Genomic DNA, 26,734 nt, shown 5'->3' with positions numbered 1-26,734 from the left:
GCTATCTGTCCTGCCCGTATAACAAAAAATATCCAACTGCTTTAAACTCTGGTTCACCAACTACACTTTTGCAAATTCAACAATACCCACGGAACTCCAGTTATGTTGACGTAACGGTCAACTGACGTCACCGAACCGCCCTTGGTTGCTGGGCAGATCGGCGACAGCTGTGTACGCTCAACCGCGGTGGCCGGAAAGTACATGGTGAGTCAAATACATTAAATCTTAAAATTCTTTGACCCTATCACTAGCCATGGCTACATGTGTCCTGCTCGTAACGGGACATATAACACTAAAACAAACGTATCCTTTATGCTCTTGACAGCCGAATCGTGGAGTCAACTTAAATTTTTGTCCACCCACATTCGTCAGGTCCACCAACTATCCTACTTTTTCCACATTCATCAATATCCACGAAACTTCGGCTATGTCAACTGACGTCACCGCACCGAAAACATCCCGCCCGTGGTTGCTGTGCTTGATTGGAGTCAGCTGTGAACACTCAAGCCAAGAAAATACGTGGTAAGCAAAAACACATTAAAGGTTATTGTTCATTACAAAGCTTGTTTATGAGGAGTATACATTGGCATCAAAACTTAAAACTTATTTTTTAACTTCATCCGCGAACGAGCAGGAGTCTTTTTTTTTTTTTTTTTTTTTTTGGCGAGAGCTAACATAACTAGCAATGCCACAGCCATTACCTGCATCTCTTACACAAATTTCCAAGCTATTTGTTCATTCTAAATAGTGCTAAATTGAATAAAGAAATCGGCCTTTGTTTTGAAAAACATGCAACACTCTCATGCTCTTGCTACGAGCTGTTATTTTTACTTCTTATGAGAATCACATCCTATAAACCACACTGACAATCATAAAAGGACACAGTGTTCGAGCATGAGGTAAGATGTACCATTTTAATTTTCTGCTGAGTGTTCCAAACTCCCACTAGTATTTTACAACATGCCCTATCCGCACCCAGGGAGTGTGTGTGTGTGTGTGTGTGTGTGTGTGTCTCATGTCATGCCTCCCTTAGTCCGACTGGTTCAATTCAGTGTAATGTTTTTTCTTTTCTTTTCAATGATGTATTGCCCCAGCTTTGCAAATTATTCTTTCAAAATCCAACTCTGACTCTATTTTGATCAAAGTCAGTGTGGTTGATCCTGCTGATGATGATCACTGCTGGAAACTCAATTGCAAATAAACACGAGATCATTTATGAATCAACACGCACACTCACCGACAAGCTCCATATTCTGCCTGTCATGTGATGATTACATAGTGATGTAAACACCTCCCGCATAACACATAAATAAACCCGCTTATGTTGAGCAAATTCGCCTGTGGCGGAGAGCAGATCAGAGATATCAGATGGAGCTCAGGGTTATTAATCTCTCAACATAACAAATCTTTGTTAGAAACACTAGGTGTCTCCAGATCACTGGCATTCATCCACACAAATAACAACCTGTCATGGCTCAGTTACCTTGAATTTGGTTTAAGATTCTCCACGGCCAGGTGTGTCCCACTGGAGGCACTCTTGGACCATTTATTGTTGAGGACATCATCATATGAAGCACTGTAGACCATGTAGCCTGAAATGACAGCAAAAAGCACACCAATACATCAAGTGCTCTTGAGCACGATTAATTCATCAGTTACAAAAAGCGAAAGAAAATCAAACCTACTCCAGTTGTCATGCACATTGCTGTACAAGTTTGAAAGTTTTCAAAGCAATACTTTACACTCCACTGCATTCCACGACACAACACTTTCTCCCTTGAAGTGATAGTTTCAGAATCAACCAATCATGCATTTCTATAAAGGCTTCAATGTGCATTTTGAAGAATATCACATGAGAAAATTCATTAAAATTCTACACAGCTTCTTCTAATTCACAACTTGTAAGCACATTTTTCCTTTTTTTTGTTGCATGAATTGTGCGTGGGCACTGACATGGGTGTCAATGTATTATTATTATTATTATTATTATTATTATTATTATTACACAGCTCCTTAGTTCACTTTTTCTAGTCTTTGGAAAATGTGAAGCTGTGTCCTATTTTAGAGAGCCTGAAATATGACTTGTAGTTATTTTCCAGACGATTAATATAATCCAGTCAGCAGGCTCGCGACATTCCAGTTGCAAAAAAAGTGAGCAGAAATTATGAATTTTCACGGCTTTGTGGAAATATGGTGACTTGTCCCTGAGACTGGACTCTCGGGTTTTAGCATGGGTTATTGTACACAACGGCAATGAAGATACTGCTGAAATAAAATACAAGTGCAGATTTGTTCTATCCTAACTGTGTTGAACAAATTAATTAGTTTGCCTCAGCCAACATTTGTTGTTGTTAATGCTGTTGTTTTTTTTTTTGTGTGTTTTTTTTTTTTTAATTGTTTTTATTTATTAAATTAAACTAGGTCTTGCCCATTTGGGGTATCAGAGACTTTTATGGCCACTGAGGGAAAAACTCGCAATCTTGTTTTTATTCTTTTAATCAGAAAACTCCACCAGGTTCTGATATCACTCTTGTAGCATTGACACCAATGTCTTTTGCAGCTCACAGAAGCCCCTTCTTTCTGGTCTTAATTTGTGTTTTTCGGAGCATTCACTTCTCATGTTTGTCGCACCTTCCCCTCTCTTTCCTCTCTATGCAAGGAAGCTGATTGATCAAAACCAATGAATTTTTAAGACCCACTGAAAAAGTTGTTTATTTGAAATTGGCAAGATGGATGAGCAAGATATTGGAGTAGAAATCCGTGCAATCCCGCTGCCGTGCAAGGTTACACCAAACTGCACCAAGATAGCTGGGCAGCATGATCGCTCACACATTCCACTGTCAATCTTCATCATTTGGCTATTTTTTTAAGCGTGGCCAATTGTTCTGAGAGGCTATTATCAGCTGGATCAATGTCTGACACAGTGGGCCTCAGTTAACTGTTATTTAAGAGATGAGTCAAACCATCTGTTCATTAATGGAGCCTGTAAATGGCAGTCATCAATAACAGAGTTGAGAGCAGCTGGAGGATATGAGGAGGAAAAATACAACACCTCTCCACCATAAAACATAATCCGGTTCCACCCAATTCATTTACAAAAAGAAAGGATTTGTACAATGATCAGTCAGGTCCTGCTCCTTAAACCTTGGATATAAAAATGTCACCGCAAGATTGAGTGAATGTCATAAAACCAGTTTAAAAAAGGGTTGATAATATCTGGTACATGAGACAAAAGGTTTACGAATTCAGCTCAATGTCACATAAGGCAACTATCCTTAGAAGCATTGTGCATCGTTGTGCATTGTGAAGCGTGTTAGCTCCTTCAGAAATGTGGCTGCCTGCTGACAGATTCCACCTACCCCCCAAGCCTGAAACCTTAATTGCTTTTTGGTTTATTATCATTGGACTTGCAGTGAGTGGTTTTTAAAAGTAGCAAGTGTACAATAAGAGGCCATCATCTGGCTGGCTCTGATTTTTCTGTAACACATTATGATTTTTCTCCAACTCCAACTCTGTCTGTTTTCTTCGTCTTCTTGGTCGGGCTCACTTATCCTTCATCCACTGAGAAGCCCTCGGTCATCCGACTCTTCATCGCTCATTTTGAAAAATTATGGAGGCTAGTGTTGCCTCGCATCTAACTACCAAATGTTTGTGTTGGACTTCTCAGTCTGGGTTTCTATTTTAACTGGACCCACATTGACAAAGCAGAGATGAAGGAAATACTTTGCTTTTCTTCCTCTGGTTTTTATTACTTGGCTCAGTTTTTACATGATTCAACAGACAGTTTGATGGGGAGGTTTTTTTTTTTTTTTTTAAAGACTCTTCTTTGGGCGATTTTCTTATTTTGCCTGAAGAATAGATGTAAGAAAAAAACTTCCAAGAATCTATAAAGGCTCAAAACCAGAAATGTCTCTGTGATGCTAAAGCATAAATGGAACCAGAACATGAGTCCAAGTAAAAATCCATGCATCTCCTGAGTCCATTTTCCTGCAGTTGTTTCCATTTGCTTGTTTTCAAATCCATGACCTTTAACCTTAAGGTCAAAGCTGTAAAAATGTGTCTTAATATCTAAAACAGCCTTGTCATACGTAAGTGAATTGTGGCTGTGTATGTAAAGTACGTGTGGGTCTGAATTTGCTTGCTTTTTTTTTTCTTAATCCAAAAGTTATAATAAATAATTAAACATAAATAAATATGAATTATTTTGGCAAATTTATCTCAAATACCATTCAAAACCACATGGACAAACTTGAGGAGACACCCTGCTAGCGTTGAGGATCAGAGACTGTTTTTGTCTGGTTCCACATGTTTGGAGAAAGATAATTACTGTGCAAGTGGAGAAAATTGTGATCATAATCTTGAATTTAAAACATTCTTAAGTATCCCTTCAAAGGAAAGCAAAAGAGAGAAAAAAAAAACAGTAGTTGTGACAGTGAAGGCCATCTATCTGTTTTATCCATCAGAGGAGGGACAATTCCACAGCATGAACAGGAGCTTGTGTTTCCCTGCCAAAGTCAACACATTGCCTCCCTCGCTGGCCATACTTCCACTTCTGATAATCCACTGTGTCTATTATGGTCGATTTTTCCTGAAAAAGGGAGTGTGGCAGCCATTCTCCATGTGCTGGAGCCAATTTTTTTTATATGATCTACTCAAAGTAATAAAAGGAGGCTCCAAACAAAGTGAGTCCGGTGAGGCGCTAGTAGCATGTGGCCTGAACAACAAGAAATGAAAGTTAAAATTATCCATCTCATAAGATACACTGACCAACGGCTCAACAAATGTGAATGTTCGGTTTCAATAATGTTTTTGCCTTCAGCAAAGCAAAGCAGAAAAACAGCCATATTTTTTTTTGTTGGTGACGCTGATACAATTTGTTTACCTTCTTATTTTTTGGGCCGTGAACCTTTCGCAAATTAACACATCTGTCCCTTGCCTCCTATTTGGGAAAATTATGCGGTGGTTCCAAGGAAACACTAAAATCTCTAAAGCTGGCTGAATAGACGAAAATGTGGTCTAATTTTCAATGTGTTTTGCAGACCTTGGAAATACAGCCAAAATCTGTGGTAGGGCTAAATTTGGATGGAAACCATTGACAGAATAAAGCTTAAACTCACAGCTACTGGAGAGCACTCATGGCAGAGGCACAGAGGAACAAAAACTTCAACTGGAAGACGCTTCTGGAGATGATTCCATACCTGATACCATATCGTCTTTCAGTGGTAGGCCCCAGTCCAGGATGATGAATGAGTGGCAACCCTCCATGGCGACCACCGTCAAGTTATGAGGCTTGTTCTTGGGAGGCTGGTTGGGACTTGCCTTTGCACTGTCCTTCTCCATTAGGTCTTCCAGGATATCCACTTGAACATACTCCAGAGCTTCTGTCAAAGAGCATGGAGAACCCGGGTCCTTTTGGATGTAGTTAACATAAGGAGCTGGTGGCAGGGAAAAAAAAGAAGGGAAAACTCAGTTAATACTTTGTATAATATGAGACAAAACTAACAAGATGAGTGTGTGGGGTGGTCAGGGATGCGTGTCCAGAATCTCTCAAAATGTCAATATTAAGATAGAGTCTAAAATTGTTTTTTTTTACAAAGTTTTCTTGTGCTTTTTTTTTTTTTTTTTTTCACTGCTTTAAAAATGCTAGCAGAATCTACAGCTGTGAATACTTCTGATATCCCACAATGTCTAGTCTGGCTTGGATGGAACCACTGAAGCCTGGAGGGGCTCCCAGCCATGCAGATGATGGTCCAAGAGTTTTAATACGTGTCAGTAACTCCTCATTTTTTGTAAGGTTCTTCAGGTTCAGACCTTCACAAGCTCGTGCAGTATGTATATATACAGTCATGTGGCCAACTATAATGTATTTGCATAGTAAAAACCAAGTAGCGTACACTTTTACGAGTCTGCCAAATGTTTAAAAGGCTGTGCACAATATTCCTGTACAGTGTCCAGAAATGAGACAGACTGACACATGCACAGCGCAGATGTTTCGCCTCACTCACGTGCTTGTTTTCAAATAATGAAAAGTTCCTGTCGACTGAGACAATATCGTCTGTTGGGAGGTAAACCCCCCCCCCCAAAAAAAAACAAAACCCAAACAACTGACAAGAAATTGGAATGCGTCACTCTGATATGGATTAAATAACAGTGGGAAACAGCATATGGACAGTTCATAGCATATCAGGTCTAATATCAAGGAGACAAACTGGCACTGTTAAGCTAATTCATTTTCGAGAGCAAGGCAACAAACCTTTTCCACCTGCAACCTAAAGTACCGTGGGTTTAATAGATTATTAGTTAATACTGCTAGACTTCTTTTTGGCAGAGAAATCCAAGCTTGCACGAACAGACCAGCAAAAGTGGGAATCTGAGTCGGACAGTCTATGGCAATCATGTCAGTAAACTGACAGTCGGCAGAAGGAGGCTGAGATATATTAAACTGTTAAACAGGAAGAAGGGAAGTCTACGTGTTGAGCCAGTGCAGCCTTTACCCTGTGCCAAGGTCAGCTCCCTTAAATTTCACCATTTGCATTGCTTTCCTGTGTTAACCTGTTCCCAGGGAGTGTGTAATCACTTTCAGATGACCAGAGTGTGATCACAAGATTGCCATTGTTTACCAAGGGAGATGGTGTCCAGGATTGTTCATGTTATTTTTTTTTTCCTGCTACTGCCACGGAAACACATGCTTCCTGCAGCACACTGACCGTAAAACGGGCCTTCTCAGACAAGTTTCCAGCAAAAAGTCACGACAAATTACAGGTACAGGTTCTCTGACAGGACATATAAAATTTACCATTAATCAGGCTTTTTAATACCCCAGAACCAGTCTGAATTAATGTGAACTGGAACAGCCTGACAGTGGCCGGAATATTTTACAAATTGAGTGCTGAAGAATTGCATTTTGCCTGAATGGAACTGGAGGGACTAGTAGGTATTTGGAGTGAACTGCAATTTCAATCGCAATGAAGAGTTGATTTTTTTTTTTGTTCCCCTCTAATTTAGTTGATGGTTGCAAGTGTGAACAAGGGAAAGAATACATCCCGTCAAGTAAAATATTTGCTGTGTGCTGCTACTTGCAGATATACTTACAATTATAAACAGCGATACATGCTGAGTAGATTATACCGCTTGGCACTCTTAGCAGAGGATGACTGGATTCTATTTATATAATGGCTTCATCAAACTCCACTCAAAAAACAATTTGTGCTTCACTAGTTTTTCAGTAGTTCTTTGGGTCCCGTGTGGTGATGTATAGCACCTCAGAGGTTCTACTGTGTTTGTTAAGTTGTTAGTGGTGGTGCAGTTGATGGCACCACAGGAAGGTTGCTGGTTTGACTCCCAGCAACATTGACCACCTTTCTGTGTGTGTGGAGTTTGCATGGTCCCCCTGTGGCTATGTAAGTCCTGAGTGTTGACATACAGGTTGATCTAATTCACAACTTTGAAGAAAACTATGATGTATAAATGGCATTGGTTTAGTAAAACAAAATAAATCCATGCACTTAGTGAAAGAACCAATCAAATTTTATCTACCTGTAAATCGTTTCTTGCCACTGAGGTCATATGCAGAAGAAGGGCCTTTGTTGGATGGTCTGGTGTCTGGCTCCGGAGTTGTGATTGCTACAGTGGTTGTAGTAGTTGTTGCTGCTGTAGTGGTGGTGGTCACTGGTGGTTGTGTTGTAGGTTCATCTGGTAAAAGTGCTTATTACTGTTAGTGTTTTACAAAAATAGATATAAATGCACAACTCAATGACAGTATACTGCATTTCATTGTCCCATTTTAAGGTTGCATATTATGTGAAGTTCACTTTGTTTTCTGAAAGTGCAACAAGACTTTCAATTTCAATTTCATTTCATTTTTTTTTCTTCATTTGGTTCCTCCCAGCTTAAGGACACTTTCTGTTCTGTTTTTGGCCCTTTGTGATGTCACAAAGTTAGCTGATTTCTCTCCCCTCTCTAACGCCACCTTGTTTTGTAGTTAAATGTGTTAAACAGGTTTTAAATAGAAGCTCAATGCAGTAAACAGAGTGTGTAAGTAAAGCTGTTTGCTGGGTATCTTTTTGGATTACTTTTTCAAGGATGAATTACGCGAGGCTGCTCAGCTGGAACCAGGGAAGAAATAAAATTGGTATTAAATGGAACCTTTAAAGGGAGTTCATATCCTCTCCTGCAAACACACAGTGCTGCAATTACATCTACATTACAAATGTTTTCCCTTTGTGGGAGACTGGAAAACAACTGTGATGTCATTACTCTGATAGGGGGAAAAATGTACAGGGTTAAACATTGGTTAGCTTTTATGTTTTGCTGTTCCATTTGTTGTCCTGACATTACATCACAGCCCACATACATGCAAACAGTCTTAAGCCATGACACTGCTAAGAAAATATTGAAGTCCACAATCTGTCTCTTGTTGAACAACCCAAAGAAGACAGAAGAGGAAAATGTCAACTGCTGCTCACATCCAACAGATTTCTCCAGGGATTCAAGTATCCTTAGTTTAATTGGAAGATTCTGGCTCACATCAAACAAATGCCGAACTTTCCACAGTGTTAGTGTAAAGCCATGGGTCATTCTTATGTGCAACAAAATACAGTGCAATAATTATCAGCCAGAGCATTCTCTTAAGCTTTGTAATGGAACTGACATGCGCCACAGGTCCCAGGGAATAAAAATAATTAAAAACAGACCACAAAGGAAAATATCCAAAAACCTAGCAATGAACCTAAACTGAGCCAAGCAAAATTACAAGAAGAGAGAGAGAGAGAAAAAAAAAGGATAACAGGCTGGGCAGAGCAGGAGCAGGCAGAAAGAGAGAGCAAAAATATAAGCTGAAAGATTGAGAAGCAAACATTGCCGTTACATATTCAACAGACAAAAGCGCAGTTCAGTTCGATCCAGTCCAACTGCTGGTGGAAGCCAGACTCAGCCAATACCTTTCTTAAGAGCTAAAGCATCAGGCAGCATGTTCACTGTAATCATGTGGTCCATTTCCATCCCTGACGATTCCTCTGTCAGAAAAGTAGAGCAAACTCATCACAATCACACCATTAGCCTAGCTACCCATCCATATATGGTAAATGTGTCGACACTAAGCACTTCTTGCATTGGTATGTGTATTGTACATAGTACATCATTTCTAAAAACTGTCTTACCACTTACTAGTAAAATAGTTACTCTCTAGCTCTACAGAAAGGTGACCGCATTGCAGCTCTGCAAACATTTATCTGTTTTTCTTGTCTAAATGGGATCCAAATCATCATCGGCCAAATATATCATTACTCCCATGCTGTAATGATAAAAAAAAAGGATATGTGCATATTTTATATTCACCACCCTTGTGCACTCATTCCAAAAGCATGTTGCAACAGACAACCACTCAATATTTCAATCAGTGGTATTTTCACAACAACCAGACCCAAGATGTAACTCACTTGTGGTTCTTGTGGACTCACACAGTCACACTACGCTGCAAACCCACAAGCATGCCAGTTGACATACTTAGCCAGTCAAGATATTGCACTAGTTTGGCACACGAGGAAAACCCTGGACTGTGTCTTAAGGGATATGACAAGAAGATACAACTGAAGAATTTCGTGAAGTCATATTTATTTGTGTTCTCTGTTTTGTTATAAAACACTTACTTTGCAAGTAAGGATACTGCCGCAGCACTGTATTTCATGGTTTTTTTTTAGAAGCAAATATCAAGCCTCTTTTTGAATAAAACTTATAAAACAAGTGCAATGATTTATTATCCGGCACCAATATTTTAAAAAGAAGACTCACCTTCTGGATAGCAGTCCAATATTCCCTCCTGGTCCAACATTGGGTACCCGTATTCATCTGTTTTGAAAAAGGTTCCAGGTGGACAGGATGGGTGTGGCGGTGGAGTGGTAGGCTCCTCAGTTGTCCATTCAGCTGTGGTAGGTTCAGGTGTTGTGGTAGTTGCTATGGTAGTGGTTGTTGTACTGGTCTTTAAGTGTGGAAGGTCCAAGCCAAGTACAGGCTTTCCACCAACCATGATGACTCTGTCTTTGGGGTTGACAACAGGGCTGCTATCTCGACCATGACCGAAGAGAGCCATGCCTTCCTGGTTCAACAAGGGACTTCCCATAAGGTCTGCAAATAGTAATGTTGTTAAAGAAGGACAATAAAACAGAATATTAATAATCATCTATTTCATTCTTCACGGCAATGTTACTTTTCTTACTGCTACTGTATTCATATAACTTTGGGATTAAAAGTATCTTTAAAATAAAAAGGGCTTTAAAACATTTTTGTATGTTTATATGTATATATACACAGTGAAATATTTTACCAAAAATTGTGCGTCCATCCTCTCCAAGTACTACTCTCTTGGGTTTTCCTTGAGAATCCTGAAGAACTCTTCCATCCTGATTCATTAGTACACCCTGCTCCAAGTCTACCACCTGAAATATCAAAATGTTTTTTTGATTCTGTTCAAATACATTGCTTATTACTAAGGATGCATCTGTTTCCATTTATATTTTCCATTTGGCTGAAGGATTTGAGATTTCCCTTTCAAAGAATTACAGTTCAACGGTTAAATATATCAATAAACAAAACAGCATGAGAAATACTTTTACCCATTTTGCTCCATCAGGCCCAGTGATAAACTTTTGTCCGGCTGCTTTGCTGATTCCCTGAGAGGGTGAGGATTCTTTCTCATTTGCCACTGCCAGGTTGGGTCCTACATTTTTACCTTTTTTGTAAGGAAAAAAAAAAAGAAAAAAAAAAAATCAAATTTACAGTAAAAAATACAGACATTTACCCATATTTTTAGAATTACCATTTCCATTGCCAGGCTTGAACTGTCCTCCATTGGTTGGCTTTCCCCTGAGACCTGGAAAGCGAGTCCTTCCCCTGAGGCTGTGTCTTGATGAGGATGAAGATGCTGAGGATGTAGGCTTAGAATCACTGCCAATATTTGTTATCTGACCTGGGGTCAAAACTGGCTGTGGCACACTGGAAGAAGAAGAACCGGTGGATGATGCTGAAGATTGAGATTCAGAAGAACCCATCCTTGAGTTCTCTCCGACTTGTGTCCTCATGGGAAGCCTTGAGCCACTGAACTGCCTGTTGGCCATCACAGAAGGGTATGCCCTCCCATTAAATCCAACACCACGACGAGGATAATTCTGGGATGTTTGAGTTGAGCCAGATCTTGGCCTAGAAGAGGTATCCCCATTTTTATTTAGATTTTCCTCATTGATTTTTTGAAGATTATCTGAGTTTACAGTGGGATTCTTTTGGGGAAATGATGGATCTGTACCTTTGCCATTTTTCTCACTCATATCTGTACTTTTTTCATTGATATAATCCTTGGTATGATCATTTTTATTGTCATTTGAAATTTCTCCATGTATAGGTTCAGAAGAGAATTCCTGTCTCTCTGAGGAATGATCAGTTTTAGAGTTTGAGGAAGTGGCTGCTGAAGAAGATGTTGAAATGGATGTTGAGAGACCTGGATTTATGGGGTTACCAGATACTGTATTTTGACTGGCCAAAGGCTTGTCTGCACCTAATCTTGCCCCATTTTTTAGTGTGTCATCAGAAAAAGTGTGCTTAACATCCTTGCTTGTTTCCTGTATCCTGGAAACTCCTGAAGCACCTGTAGCACCTGAAAACCGTGTGGGTGTTCCCCTCAAGATGGGTCTGTTTGCACCGATGGACGATGATGTCCTGGTTGTAGTGGCCCTTCCATTTGCCCTGGAAGAAGACAGTCTTGCGCTTGAACCAAACCTATCAGGGTAACGACTCGCTAACCAGGGAAACCTTTCTGCAAATGATGGGCTAATTCTGGTTCGGCTAGATACACCAGTGTTTTCTTTACTGATCTTGTCCCTTTCCTCTTTGTTGCTTCTCTCCTGTTGCACAGGTTTTGGATGAGAGCTTGAGGTCGGTTCCTCAACCTTGTGTTCTTCTTCATTTGTGTTTTTATGATCGTCAGTTGCTTCACCAATTTCTGTTTCCTGCTCAGTTGGTTTGTGTGAACTCTGTGTGTTATGCACTGGTGCAGAACTGTGAGATCCCCTACGTGACACTGATTGAGAGGATGAGGATGATGTATTTATGGTTGAGGGGGGGTTTGAGCTACCCTGTGAGGTTTGCAAAGTTGTTGAGCCATGAGTCTTGTGGTCTGATTTAGTCTGAGCTTTCTCGATATTGTATAAATCAGTTTTTCTCTGACTAGAAGTTTCACTTTGCAAAGTCATTTTTGGTGTTGTGGAGTCAAAAGTCGCTGATGTTCTTTGATCTCTTGTTCTGTCTGGTAAAGTTGACTGTGATGTTGCTGAACTGTGAGTTTTTGATGCTGCTTGGCTTGATGTTCTTGGTACATTAGCCTGGGAGGTAACTGAGGGTTTGTAACCATTTAATATTCTAGTGGAATTCCCTCTTAAAAAAGGATATCTTCGACTATAACCATATCTGGAACCAAAACCGGTCCCACTGGTGCGTCGAGTTGGTGCTGAACCTTTACCTTCAGGTGTAGCTGCCATTTGCTGTGAGTTAGACTGTTTTACTACTGGGGTGGCAGGCTTTGTATAAGTTACGCTTGGCTTATCATAAGTGTTCTTACTCTGCGGGTATTTAAAAGGTATACGATCATTCAGACGTTCTGCAGATTCTTCATTATGTGTGGAGGTGGATAGTGAAGTTTTTGAAGATGAGGAAGAAGATGTTAATGATGGTAAAGACTCAGAAGAGGAAGCAGGTGGGGTGGAGGGTGTGGCTGACTTTGAAGAAGTGGTTGAGGAGGAGCTCTTAGATCCTGGTTTTTGATGGACCCTGATCTTAATAGGCCTCCTTGGTGGACGAATAGACGCTTTGGTTGGAGAAGGTGTCAAAACTTTGAGGCTAGGGATCTCAGTAGTTGGCGACTCTTCATCATAGCCAACATTATCCTCAGCATCATAAGAAATATTATTTTCTGGTTCCTTGGTCTCCACTACTACCCCCATGGTTGTTGTCACTTCCGTTGCAGGTGTTGTTGCAGGTGTTGTTGCAGGTGTTGTTGCAGGTGTTTCCTCATCCTCCTCTTCATCTTCTCTGTCTTCCTCTTCACTATCTTTGCCTCTTCTTCGTGAAAACGCTCTGTTTCTGACTGTGCCCCTTAAGGAGTTCAAAATGCTGTGATAGGAGCGTGTCTGGGATACTGGATGGAGACGTCTGCTAGAAGGTATTGCAGGACGGTGCTTTGGAGGAGTGGTTGGTTCCTCTGGTTCTTCCGTCGACTGGGGATCAGATTCATCATCTTTAGTTTCCTGTTTGGGAACAGTTTTGCTGGATTTGCCGGTGTCCTCTGTCTTTTTGATAGAAGAGACTGGTCTGCTTGCTGTCAGTTGAAAAAAAGAGACAATTTATTAACAGATCACTCATGTTTCTTGCACATATGTGCATAGGTGGAGATACTCACATCCTGGCATGGCGACGCTGAAGGCCTTGCTCTGTGGTCCTTGCCCCCTCCTGTTGGTGGCCCTGATTTTAAAGATGTAGCGATCCCCTGGTGTGAGACCATCTATAGTGGCTGTGGTGGTGCTGCCTCTGTATGTAATGCTTTTCATTCCGAAAGGCTTCGTTGCAGGAGCGTAAGACAGGATGTACTCTAGGCAGAGGAAGATCATGCACAACTGTTATGAAAGATGGTCTGGTTATAGTTCAGGAGAATCTCTTTTTAATCCAACCATTTTTTCCTTATATTATATTTTGGGCACTGCCAACAAGTTTTCTGTTCAGGAGGTGTACACGTCAGTGCTTTCTCATGCATGTAATTAAATTGAAAACATTTCCGTACATATTTGTACCTCTTATTCTTCCGTTCGGTTCCTCAGGTTGATCCCATGTTGCTATTGCAGCAGTTCCTTTTCCTCGTAGTGGCTTGACTTCAAAGTTCTCTGGTGGCCCAGACGGTGCTAGTAAGTGAAAAGAACTAAAGTCATTGGAAAAGCAAATAATGATATAAAGAGCAGCACGACGGAAAACAGAAACGGCACACGGGGAGCAGGGTATAAAAAAAAAAAAAAACGAGAAACATTTGTCGAGAGCCTTGAACAGAGTAAAATAGTGTTGCCATACGTTGTTAGGAACCTCCCTTTGAGATTAAATCTGGAAAGGCAGATGGAAGACTGCATTCTTAGCCAGCTTGTAAATGTGAAAATGGGAGCTAGAAGGAAGTGAATGTGATGAAGTGTGGTACCAGCAAATGCCAGAAAAGATTTAAACGCTCTTTTCCTCAATAACATGGTCTGTACAATAATACTAAGCCTCTGGAAATTAAATCTCGATTACCTGTTTTGGAATTCTATTCACAATCACAATGTCATTCAATACCTGACTCAGGGGTCCTCTGAAATACAGAGATGCTCCACTTTCCATCGTCGACTCCTTCTGAAATTCTGACAGCAAACTCATACATGCTGTCAGCAGTCAGGGTGTCTATTAGGATTCTCCTCTGGGTGCTTTCCTTGTACTCCCAGCGGGCAGATTCACCTTTTTCTCTGAACCTAACTGTGTAAGATCTGGATTAAGACAAAATAACTGTTACACTCAGTTAGACTTTTTTAATCATATTCATCATGTTTAACAAATATCAACAAACCTTGTTTCACTAGCGGTGACCTTCCCCATTTCAACCAAAGGGTCAACCCAAGAGACGAGCACTGACTGAGGCGACATGACCCTGACACTGATGTCCCGGGCCACATATTCAGCTGGCTCTGAGACAATAAATGTACATTATACTTAGAGAAAACGTCTAACCCCAAACAAATGTTTATATTAATTACTATATTTAGCTACATGCAGTCATAGGTTGCCTTTTTGGGCAAACCTGTTTAAAAAACAAAACAAAAATCTTCCATTCTACAACTTAGTGAGGATTTTTTTGGTGGAAGAAAATATAGACAAATATATGAACAGATGTGGCTATTATTTATAGTCCAGCAGTTACCTGGTGTGGTTGTTTTGGTTGCTACTGCCATTTTTTCTGGCGTGCTCTGAGCTGGGCGTTTCTGTGCCTGCAGTGACACCACATGAACGGACTCAGATGCTATGAATAAAAAGGGATACCAGGCACGGCCAGTTTACACTATGGATACTAAAGATAGTTACAAACACAATTTATACATTTATCTCCCATTGAACAGAATTTCCCAATAAACTGCAAAAGGAGAGGTGTGCACTTACTTAGCTTCTGTGCATTTCGTTTCCTTTGGTCGGACTGAGGCTTTGCCTGCATTTGGCGTCTCCTTTCCAACAGAGCGGACAAAGCGGAAGCTCTTTCAGGCTGCCTCGGACCCGAAGATGACTGTGGTGCTCTACTGTGTGTCCTTGTATTCGATACGCCCATTGGGTGAGCTGTTCTGTCACCTCGGGTAGCCCGGACTAAAGAGGGCTGATTTCTGGATGCAGTGCGATGAGACCTGTACCTGGTTGGACCTGTTGGTAATCAACATGAGGGTGAGAATCAGTGGAGCTGCTTAATCCTTAAGGGCCTAATAAGTCACTTGTGGTCTTTGGTATTTTTTTAATGAAATAACTTTTGCGCCCAATGGATTCCATTGTCATACATTTCTAAAATGCATGTGAATTGACCACTTGAAGCCACAATAAAAAGTCTCTGCTTCTGCTTTATCCCACCTGACTTTGACACCATTGAACCTATAATAGCTGGTTCTGTACTAGGTAGATGCATGAATTTAAATTGATGAAGTTATCATTTAAATTAAATGTGGGTAATAAAGAAGTTGCCACAGACATACAATTCTCCTAAGAGATGCATACTTAAATTTATAATTCAAAGTTTTTTTCATCTCACAGTGACAGCAGCCATAGAGAAGGTACAATAACAGCATCATGTCTGTCGGCTGTATCAACTGCTTGTGTGTATTCTTCCTCTCTTAATCCTGCTAACTTAATATTGGACAGCTCAAATGCTGACTCAGCCAGCCTGACACTCATCTGGCAGCAGTATTTAAAAAACAACAATGACAGAATTGCCAAAACTTCCCACTGATTTTTTCCCCCCTCTGCCCTCCCTTTATCCCTTATCTCTCTTTCCGGTAATCATTTTTTAAACAGAGACAAAAGGGATCTGCCTATTTCGTTAAAGAATATTTTCACGCTGGCTGCCAGAGCACTGACATTAGACTGATGTAGCAAAATGAGTTTGCTGAAACAGATTAAAAACAGGAATACACATCACTTTGTCTGCCCCACTGAAGTAGCATTAGTTCATTTATAATAAACTGAAGCCATATACCATCTGAAAGTGCAAATCTGACTGTGCACAAGTTTATACTATAACACTGTAGTGGATAAAACACAGTTGAAGGAAGGAGGATCATTGGAAAAACTCCCAGAAGGCACAAGGAAGTTTTTATCAGCAAGACTCCATTGGTGCCTTTCAGTTTTTTCTCCCTTCATTTGTTCTGCCAACACAATTGGGCGGATTTCTTCCTGTCGGGGAGACAACCAAATGTTTGGAAATGCGACAACTGTTGTTTCCTCTCGGCACCTCTTGTGTCCAAATATTTCTCCCCAAGATACTTCTTGAATCCGTCCAAAGTTCCCCACATGATCTGTCCCGTCTCAACCCAGTATCTTCCCGCCAATGTGAAAGTCACATTAATTCCCAGTAGCGCCCTCCAATAAAAGCCAAGTTCCTCATCAGGGTGAAATGTTATTAATGAAATCTTTGTTTTGCTCCCACACATTTTCACACGACTTTCAGTATGGGTTGACAATCTGCCCTCCACCCGTGCCTCTTTGATCATCTGTCCACATACAAGCTGTCTTAAAAGAACATTTGGTTTGAGACAGCTGCCTTCTCCCTTTCATTATTTGCCTCTTCCTCTTTCTCTCCCCCTGGATATCTGTCAGAGAGCATATTTTGGCCAGGGCCACCACACCGCAGACCACAAAACCCCTGACTCCACAATGTTTTCAATGCCAGAGCCTTCTGTCTTTTCCTGGAAGCTCTGTGGTCTGAGGTGCTCTGAGTCTATCCTCCAGACAGACAAAAACACCACTCCTTCGACACAGACCTGACACATTGTGTGCCTGAAGAATTTCATTGCTATGCTTGCTTTTTCTTCAAATTCCCATTTTCAGAAGGTAGATTATAAAGCACATTTAATATTTTAATTATTTATATTCTGAAGTTCTCAGTTTTGTTCAATATAATTTATATAGTCAGATAACTGTGAAATAAGGCTGAAACAATGCACCATTCATGGCCCTGTGCAAAATATTTTAGCATTTTTTTCATTCACTTTATCCAAGTCCTCTCATAGATAGCTCTTGAGAGGTTTTTCTTGTTGCAGAATGTAAGCCTGCTATATTTGAGTCTTGGATGGAAAGATTGAGCGTGAAATGAGACTTTTAAATTCTCCAGTTTTGCAACTTGTGGTTGCTAATACCTTCATCCAGTTGTATATGGTTGCCTCTTCTGAAGTTTAACTTGACAAATTGGATTTGGCTTTGTCACCAGTCCAGCTCTGCCGCAAATAAATGCAAATGGAACTTCAGAGCAGCCTGGTGGGCTGCTGGTTAGTATTGTCATCTCACACCTCAGAAGTTCTGGAGCCAACTGCATGCCCCGTTCTCTTCTTTACTATATCTGAATGGCTTTTTCACAATGTTCCCTGCCACGGCCCAAAGACGTGCCAATTCAAGTGGTGCAAACATTTAACAGTCCTTCGGGTACAGTTTGAACACAAGTGTCCTCGTGTCTATTTTTTCTGGCCCCGTTGTGAACAAGTGAGCGTTTACGTGACATGTGCTTAAATATTCAGATGCCCCCATGGCAATGAGCATAAATAAGCACAAAATGAAATATATTGTACTTAAAGTCTGGCATGAACCTTTAGGGACTAAACCTTGTTCAAGAGAACAGAAGGAGAGTCGTAAATGTGCAAAAAAAAATTTTGATCTTTGCCAGAATTAGAATTCATTTGACCAAAGAGGAACAAAGGAGAACAAAAAAATGTCACCCCAGGGATTTCCTTTTACAGTAGATTCATGATGACAGCACCGGCTTTCTGCAAGCAGTGCTAAATGGTTTAAGTCCCATAAGTAAGGCTCTTAAATTACAAATACGATTTCAACTTGTTCTTGTGAGAAGTGTCATGAGATCAGGTTTACCTGCTGATGAGTTGCTGACGGGTGTACCGCCCAGCACGGCAAATCCGTCCAGGTTAACCCACTCAGGATCTAAAAGCATTGGAGAAATATATTACAACTAGTCCCAGACATTATGGATCATCCTCAGCACAAAGTAATCTTTCAACTGTTTATAGTTAGCTTCACTTTCACTGGAGCAGATCAACCTCCAAAAATAAATCCACCCCTCATTCCTTCATCACCGCGTCAAGCTCCCTGTTGCTCTTCACCAATGCCCCATCCGTCTCTGTGGCCGGCCAGACGCATCAGTAAAATGGAAACAAATAGTGCGGCCTTATTTATGAGGCCTTGTGTTCCTCTCCTGCTGCTGCGGGAACAACTCGAGGAAGCTGAGGAAGGACAACACAGAGAGTCGTCCCGGCTGCCAGGGATTTATGGCCTAGTGCAGCTGAGCTGTGGGGAGACCACAAGGCTGCCGCGTGCACACACACACATCCAGATGTAAAGCATCTTTCGAGGCATGTCTTATGTTGCTCGAGCACACTCACCCACAATCACCCACACGCTACATGAGACGACGGCTTTTATGCTTGGTACTGACCCACAATCCAACACAATCAGCGGCACGCGCTCTCACAAATGACCACAACAAAGTGTTGCAAGGCTGGACGTGGACGCGGAAGACGGAAAGTTCGGCTGAAGGCTGTGAGTCACTGCTTTTGTAGGACTCCAACAAAGCAAGCAGGGGCAAAAGACAAATGAGAAAAACAGCACCAATGACTGCATCTGTCAAAAAACCCAAAGGACTGCCTTGTGTTTTAGAATAAAGGGAGAAGCGTTAAAACTGATTTAATGCTTTGATTTGTCATAGTCGCCAAACCTTAAATGGTCATCGCGGTTCATGCACATCACCATTCTTTTTCTTAAGTGGCACGTTCCAAAATGACTGTTGCGTTTTTACTCTTCCTGGCACAAACTGATAAAAACAGTTGACTTTGTGGAAGCTGTTTAATTCATCTTCAGTGTTTTGTCTCTATAGCAACGTCAACAGGCAACGGACAGTCACCTTTAAGATCTTTACCAAATCTTCATCTTGGACCTCAGTGTACAAGCCTTGCATTATCTAAACATTACTATCCCCAGAAAGCATTTAGCCCTCTGTTTTTGGCCTTGTCCCTCCCAAATCTGATGCTTTGTTCGAACTTTCACATAATGAACGGAGACCAAAAGGTGATAGTGAGATGGTTCCACAGGGCGGGGATGGGGCCAGCAGCTCAATTTCATCACTTAGGGCCAGAATTACACAAGAGAGATGAACGATGGAAAAGAAGCAAAAGTGGTTCACTGACAAATTAGTGACTCGAGTAAAGAGAATTTGTCGTCACACACGCTCTTGTAAAACAAGAATTAATCATGCACAGACATGATTTTGAATCCGGAACAAGTGATCCTCAACTGTATGTCTTACCTACATCCTCCAGCGGATGGGAGCGGCTGCCCTTTCCCACTTTCGTGAAGTGGTGAGACCTAGTGGGTTTGATGGGGCTGACGTCAAAGCGGTCCACGGGTCTTCCGTCCAGGTGGATCGAGGACTCCCAGCTGTCCCTCACGCCTTCCTGGACTGCCGTCCCCTTCACAGCCCGTGACCTTGTGAGTCTCTCTGCTGGAAAGCCAGAGACACCGGAATGAAGCGTAACCTGCACAACGGCAGCCCCGTTTTTGTGATGGTTATGGTAATGGTCGGATGCACTTGTTTGTTTGTTAGTGTGTGGCCCAGGTTTGCGCATCTGGTGCACATTTGTTTTTGTTGTCATTATAATTTGCTTACATTTCAGTGATTCCAATGTTTCGTTTGTCAGCTGCAAATGGGAACAAGTGGAAGAGATTTATTTTTCTACAGAAATGAAACGCAAAGAAATGTTTCTTCTACCCCCCAGTTTCCACACGTTGTTTTTTTTGTTTAGTTTAATTTTGTTTTGTACGCTGTTGTATTTTCTGTCTGTTAAAGTGTAATATTGGCTTTCCTGTTTGCTCTGGGTTTGGCCCCCTAAGAACGAAAATTTCAGGCTCAAAGGCCGTGACTTTTTTTTTTCTGGTGGCTCACAAGTGTGGTTTGTGTGATTTACAGAGATGGTTAGTTATTTATGGCTTGTGGTTAAAAGCTGTGGCCTCCTGCATAAAAAAAAAAAAAGGTATGATGTGATAGAACTAAAACGTAAAAGTCTGGGCCGTAAAATCAACAGCTTAAAGGACAATAAAAAACAAAGGAGCTAAAAGCTTGACTTGATTTGACAGCGATCCTTAAAATGTCAATCACAGCAGCTTCTTCTTATTCGGGAAGCAGCCGGACGACGTCACAGGACGTTGGCGGCTGTCATATATACTCGTCAGGGGTTCGTGAACAGCTGGTGCTCACCACTCGAAGATCTCCCTAAAGTTTTAACGGCAGAAGTTTCGGTTTAGTGTCTTCACTGAAATCATGTGGTGACTTTGAATTCCTGCGTGCTGCAGGTGTGCGCCCAGCTGGATCGGCACTCTCATTTTTTTTTTAAAAAGCGCACCGGTAATCACCACCCTCGGCGTGCAGGCTGCAATATTTACAGATGGTCACGACTCCCCCCCCCCCCACTCTCTTTTTCTGAGCGCGTGGGTGTCGATTGTGTCACTGGCATCTCTCTGTGGATTCTTTAGCACTGTGTTGCTTCTAGCTCTTCCGCTCCTCATGCACAAAAGACTATTGCTTGTTTCCGTTCCTAACAAACAAACAGAAAAGGGGGTCATTCCCTCTCCCTCCCCCCATGAATGCAGGTCCGAGCGGAGTCACTTCTATCAGTTGGTGCGAGGCAGACTTAGCTCACAAAGGTCTGGACGCACTTCAATCGTTTCGCCTCTGTTTCCAATAGAGCCGCGTATTACATAGGAAGAGATCTGCTCCCACCGGTCCAGACATCATTCTGTGACTTGGCTTCTGTCGAGAGTTATGATCCACTGGCCAGAGCAGCTATTTCTGATTAAACCGAGGCTCCTTTGAGCGTACATACAGTATATGATTGACGCTTGCCATATATGCACATGTCTTACAAAGTTGCACTTAAATATGGGTCACAGTCTGGGGAAATGAATTTATTTTAACTCTTTCTTTGCTGTTTTGGGAGTCCTGGGATGTCCTGGTTGTGATTAGTTGGTTTTTTTCTAGTTGGTCATGCGAATGTTTGAATTTCAGCCCTGATTCCAGTTTTGATAAGCCAGAATTAACAACCTGGAGAAAATAATCAGGATACTGTGACATTGAGAGGGTTTACCCCTGAGACTGACCACATCCAGACTTGGCTAATTCACAGAAAAACAAGCGTGGCAACAATAACAATGTTTTACTTTTTGTCTGCCAGTGTTGAAAGAATTAGATATAACAAGTTTCGACAGGAGAAACAATCCAAATGTTGACCTTCTAAGTCTGTGGAAAAGAAGCTGATGATGCAGTTGCTGGCATTTAAGGTTGCTGGTCTTGTATTGTGTATTTACTTATATAAATAGTTATTTCACCGGATAACTGCACATAACCCAATAAAGTGGAGATCAGAGCATCACCAAAGCACGGCCACCCAGTAGCCAGTCATTTTGAGCCGCAGCTTCATTTTGGCGATAACCAATGAGAATGGGCCAAAACAGCTCTCGGACACTTAACATTTAACAACATTCAGTCAGTTATACAACAATACACTAGAAAATAGTCATCATATAAAATAAAACAGTGCAGTGACATAAAAAAAAAGTACAGTTCTGTTTTTTAGGCCTCAAGATAATAAATACACTCGCTGACTGAGGTATAAATATCCTGGGTTTTCTATGTGCATGTAAATGCCATGTGCTGAATGCATTCAAGACAAGGACAAGGTTCATAAAGTAATGAAAAGTAATCTCTGTCCAAGTGGAAAAAGTGAGATGACATGCAGATAGTTGAGCTTCACAGTGGAAAGTGTTGAAAAATCTAAAGAATGGGGTCACAGCCCGAGGGCTGATGTATAAATTGCATTTAATTGAAACGAAAAAAAGGAAAATGCGTCACAAACGGCACACATGTATGAGCATGTGGAGTCTGGTGTGAGACGCACATTGCAGGTAAGCCCCAAGGTCAGAGGACTCCTTTAAAACCGTTTGAGAAAATACTTGTGTTTATGCACCTGCAGTGTGCTCCTCTTTTACTGGAGCACCCCCTCACCTCCACACGAAAGCACAGACGTTGACCTGCTGTTCACCCCTAATGAGCTCGCCATTAAAACCCCGACAACCGTCCTCTTACACAAACTACCATCAATAACCTGGGGCACAAAGTGTCTGTTTGAGAGAGAGAGAGAGAGAGAGAGAGAGAGGGAGAGGGAGAGACCTCATGGTATGGCATGTAAGTCAACCCGATCACCTGGGCCAGAACACTGATGTTCTGTTTTGTTATCAACACGTTCCAGGCTTCCACTTGACGCTGAGACACCAAATAGAAGGGTTGAAAGGTGATGTCACAAAGTCTTGTGTTTATATGACTGATGAAGAGTAGAAGAACCTTTGGTTCTCTCGGGACCTTCTGCTTCTTATTGCCTCTCAAGTTCTTCCTTGTTGTGTTCGGCATTGAATTTATGATGAGAAAGCAAACAAATGGACGATGACGATCCCAGAATTTACAGCTTATCTGCCAAGTTCTCAAACTCCGCACTTGCTGCGAGCCCACTTCGGTTACATAACGAGGCACATTTGTGTGACGTTATGGATCAACAAGATCTTTCAGGCTGTGGCCGTTCGTTTACGCCTACGGCTCGAAAATTTTAACCCCTCCAGTCTGCCTTCGACTCCTCCGACCTCTGACCTTCAGTAAACTCCCACCAATAATCAGTTTTGCCATAAAGCCGACGGAGCATACTGAGACCAGACCAGAGGTGGTCGTTGCCCCTTCAGTCTGTCACTGCAGCACGTCAATCTCACGCTGTCGGACAACATCCAGTCATTCCACTAATGTTTCTTAATCCTCGTCTCTACTGACTCGCTGATTTATGACTTGTTTTCCTTCAAAGAAATTATTACCCGAGATGAGTTTTCCTGTAGATTGGGACCATTCCAGCCTTACATAACAAAGTCTGTCCGGCACAAAAAGAGCAGAGAGTACTTTATTTGTTTATTTTTGAAGTTGCTGGTTGCTCCTCCGGAGCCCACAGACCTCCCGAGAAGACTGACGCATCGCCTCGCTGATGATGTTTGACATCTTAAATTGCCATTGCGCCCGCCTTGGCATCCACCGCGGTGTGACACGCGTGCTGCCGCTCCAGGTGAAACCCGTTTGAACGACGGGAACATCGCACCCCAGATGACATCATGACACCAGACGCCGACATACCCCAGGTGGGCCTGGGTCCTTGCCCGCGCCGGGGTCAAGCAACGCCAGGCGAAGCCGCCTTTTACTGTGGAAAATATGATAAGTGCCGGCGCTGCCTGCGGCCGCCACATGCTCCTCTCTCGCCGTCTGTCATATTTCATGAAGTTCAACTTGTTGAAATTCCTGATTGTGAATGCGGCCTGGAATACGTGTCATGGGACTCTCTTGCAGGATTCCTACATGTTTAAGCACAGCGGGGGTTGATGAAAATTTTGCCTGCGAGGACACAACTCCCTTGTTCCCCCTCGACCCAGTGCACCAACTGCACCGAGGCCTCCGACTCATTTTTTTTTTTTTTTCAACAGGAGTCGACCGACTTGCATGGAATTACTTTATTATCCAAACACGCCTGCACGTCCAGTTGGCTCTTGTTTGCACTGCTCCCGCCGAGGCGCACAGCGCGTCCCGCCGGAGCAATTTTCAGAATCTTGGGGGCTGACAACTTGATGACATGTAGGTACGGAAAAGCTAATAAGTAACACTCTCCCCTCCCGCAGCAACTACTGTCAAAGTGACCACGAGGGAAGCGTATGACCCAGTGCGCTCCAGTAGAAAGTGTGAAGCGTTTGCTGCTGCGTGAAGTTGCCCTCGGGTGGGGAGTGAATGGGTGCGAAGCAGACAGCGACACAAATGCACAACAACTCTGCTTGAAGGAAAAGGCCACAATAAAAAGCTGCTCAGAGAAGACTGTGACCTCATGGACCAAGTCCTTAAACTGAGAAGGAGGCAATATGTTGAGACACCAATAAGTTATAAAAAACTAACCAGAAATGGTTAACTAGCTTCACTGCAACCCTCAGATTTGGCTCTCAATACAACATATGGCAAATTTTCACAGTCTTAAAAAAGTAAAAAAAAAAAAAAAGTATTTCCTCTCTTCTACTTCCTCTCTTTTTTTTTTTCCTTTTTAGCGTGCAGTGCTGCTCACCACATCTGCACCGTGCTCTCTGTGTGTCTGTCAGAAAAATCTGCAGCCATCTGATAAATATCTTGTGGTAGTGGCTGAAAGGAATAGTTGTGATTTGCATTTTTTTTTTCTTTGCCATCATGTGTCTGCTATTTAATCCACTGATTTAATGTGACTTACAGAGCTTGGAGCCAGGCGACAGGGCGTCCAGATGTGGCACGTGACGTGACATACTTTTCTGCTCTCATGGAAATCGGATTAGAAGCAGGTATAATCTTATTTATTTTTTATTTTTTTGCATCAGCCCAGTGACTCATCAATTTGGAATGATTACCCAGCCCACCTCTTCTCTCTCTCTCTCCCCCCACCCACCCACCCATGCTAATGACAGTTCCTGTCATTTGTCATCACCTTCCACTTATTGACTGCAGGCTCTTGACTACTGTATGAGGCAAGGACTTGATCCATGACAGCTGCACAGAGGCCACCATCACATTTTCCCTCAATAGCAGACTTGACTTTACGATTATTATTATTAGTAGTATTTTTTTTTTAATTATAACAAGACACGTAAAGTCACCCTTAACTAACTTTGCTCAGTTGGCTCTTTAGATACATTCTTTCGCAAAAGCAAACATCCATTAAAGCCACAATTCTTCGATTTAGGTTTTTGGTGTAACTTGATAGAGGTCAGACGCGCAGGAATTCGGAAATATCAGAGTCTGGCACACACACACACGCACGCGAGTACACGTACGCGCATGTGCGCCGTGCTTCCTTTCCCCGTGTTCATACTATTGAAATCGACGAGTCATATTTGTCGTAGAAAGTTTTTTTCCAGCCACTGTTGCGCACACAGAACAGTCAGCCACCCAACAGAGACAATATTACAACGACCCTAAACGCATCAGCACGAACTGTACACCTGCTCAGGATTTTGCCGTTTTGTTTTGTTTTTCCTTTTCACTCTATTGTTGACAAGAAAGGTAACTTTTACCTGTCAGTCCGCCTCCCGGTGCGCAAAATGTGAGAAATAGCGCCAAAAGCGTCCTGCTTGCAGATGAAGCCATCGTGAGTGTGGCGCACTGCTGCTGCGTCGCTCCGCAGCAGCTGGATGGATGGATGGATGGATAGAAAGGGCTGGGACACTGCCGCCTCCCTCCTCCTCCTCCTCCTCCTCCTCCTCCTTCTCCGCCACCACCACCCCTTCCACCTCCCTTTTCCCTTCTCCAGTGCTGCTTTGCGACGGTGCCTCTGGAGAACTTTGGCAAATAGCGAAAACTTGCAAGTGCTGGTTTGCTGCAACTGTGCGCCACACTGCACTTTAGGTCACCTCACGGTAGGGCAGGAGACGTGAGTGTGCTTACTGTTAACTGAACTGAGCCGGAAGGGTTCTGTATATTGTTATAATCGATGATATTAAAGTATGTCGCCCCCTTCAGGCAACAATAAAGGCAACAGGTGATGATTTGATATACAAATAAATAAAAATACGGGTTATTAGTAACGATGGAAATCGAATCTAAAGAATACAGTGCAAACAGCCCAGGGATTCCATTAGATATTATGTAACAGTAGCCTTTATTAAAGCTGAAAACCTGATCTGAAAATCAGTGCCATAGACAAACTATGGATCACTCAGAGGACTTGGTCTGAAGCTCTGGCAGCATCGTTTTTGGAGCAATAACAAACAGTTGAAGGGATGTTCCGCCAACTGGTGTGTGGAAGTGGAACTGAAATAATAGCATGCTGCCATTGTCAAAAACCCAAAAAACCAAAACCCAAAAAAAAAAAAAAAAAAAAAAAAAAAAACTCAGCACGATTTGTTCTTTGTACTGAATGGTCGAGAGAGCCGGAGAAACTCTTGTTTCCCTGTGTAAAAACCACAGAGCTCTTTATTCATCCCCAGACTCCAGCAACTTGGACTGGTCAGGTTCCATCCTGCTTTTGTTCCAGTTCTCCCCTTCTTGATCCACTTTGTATTGATTAAGTCTTTCCATGACACCATCCCTTCACCGGGTGTTAGAAAACAGGACTCCGGACCAGGGCTGCAGAAAAAAAAAAGATCTAATTTGGAGGAAATTGGGATTTACGCTTGTGTCCCCAAATCAGGCCTTCGCCCACAAGAGGGGGCAGCGATCTGCGTTTTCAATAAAACGTGTCCGTGTAATCTGTCCCATTTCAGGACAACATCTCCCTCTGTTGGCCAGAGTCTGTTCCTACACCAACACGATTTTACTCCGTCCTTGTTCATGAATGAA

The 26,734-nt window shown here is 42.1% G+C and overlaps 1 protein-coding gene and 1 long non-coding RNA gene across 3 annotated transcripts in view; one reads left to right on the top strand and one right to left on the bottom strand.

Moving 5' to 3' along the window:
* fndc1 (fibronectin type III domain containing 1) overlaps positions 1-25,580 on the bottom strand; it is a 30,370-nt gene extending 4,790 nt beyond the window's left edge. Inside the window, exons 1-17 of one of the 2 annotated variants that reach the window (XM_076013568.1) lie at positions 25,471-25,580; positions 19,616-19,810; positions 18,169-18,237; positions 15,211-15,462; positions 14,975-15,073; positions 14,624-14,741; positions 14,356-14,543; positions 13,830-13,937; positions 13,442-13,630; positions 10,814-13,360; positions 10,611-10,726; positions 10,322-10,433; positions 9,790-10,122; positions 8,940-9,014; positions 7,537-7,692; positions 5,199-5,435; positions 1,484-1,592 (exon numbers count right to left, since the gene is read on the bottom strand). In XM_076013568.1, coding sequence (XP_075869683.1) covers positions 1,484-1,592; positions 5,199-5,435; positions 7,537-7,692; positions 8,940-9,014; positions 9,790-10,122; positions 10,322-10,433; positions 10,611-10,726; positions 10,814-13,360; positions 13,442-13,630; positions 13,830-13,937; positions 14,356-14,543; positions 14,624-14,741; positions 14,975-15,073; positions 15,211-15,462; positions 18,169-18,237; positions 19,616-19,810; positions 25,471-25,543 — 4,976 coding nt within the window. In that variant the 5' untranslated portion in view covers positions 25,544-25,580. The remainder of the gene's footprint in view (positions 1-1,483; positions 1,593-5,198; positions 5,436-7,536; positions 7,693-8,939; positions 9,015-9,789; positions 10,123-10,321; positions 10,434-10,610; positions 10,727-10,813; positions 13,361-13,441; positions 13,631-13,829; positions 13,938-14,355; positions 14,544-14,623; positions 14,742-14,974; positions 15,074-15,210; positions 15,463-18,168; positions 18,238-19,615; positions 19,811-25,470) is intronic. The other variant, XM_076013569.1, reaches the window with a different exon arrangement.
* LOC142879979 (uncharacterized) lies at positions 12-10,954 on the top strand. Its single transcript, XR_012925365.1, has 4 exons — positions 12-204; positions 326-522; positions 10,628-10,675; positions 10,829-10,954. It is a non-coding gene; the product is annotated as an uncharacterized LOC142879979 (long non-coding RNA).
* Positions 25,581-26,734: the final 1,154 nt, after the last annotated feature.

The sequence above is a fragment of the Nelusetta ayraudi genome, unplaced genomic scaffold, assembly GCF_046127955.1.
Source record: "Nelusetta ayraudi isolate G7.1 ecotype Tasmania unplaced genomic scaffold, CSIRO-AGI_Nayr_v1 ptg000151l, whole genome shotgun sequence".
NCBI lineage: Eukaryota > Metazoa > Chordata > Actinopteri > Tetraodontiformes > Monacanthidae > Nelusetta > Nelusetta ayraudi.
The sequence above is the reverse complement of the archived record's forward strand: the minus strand, read 5'-3'. Positions and strand labels throughout refer to the sequence as shown.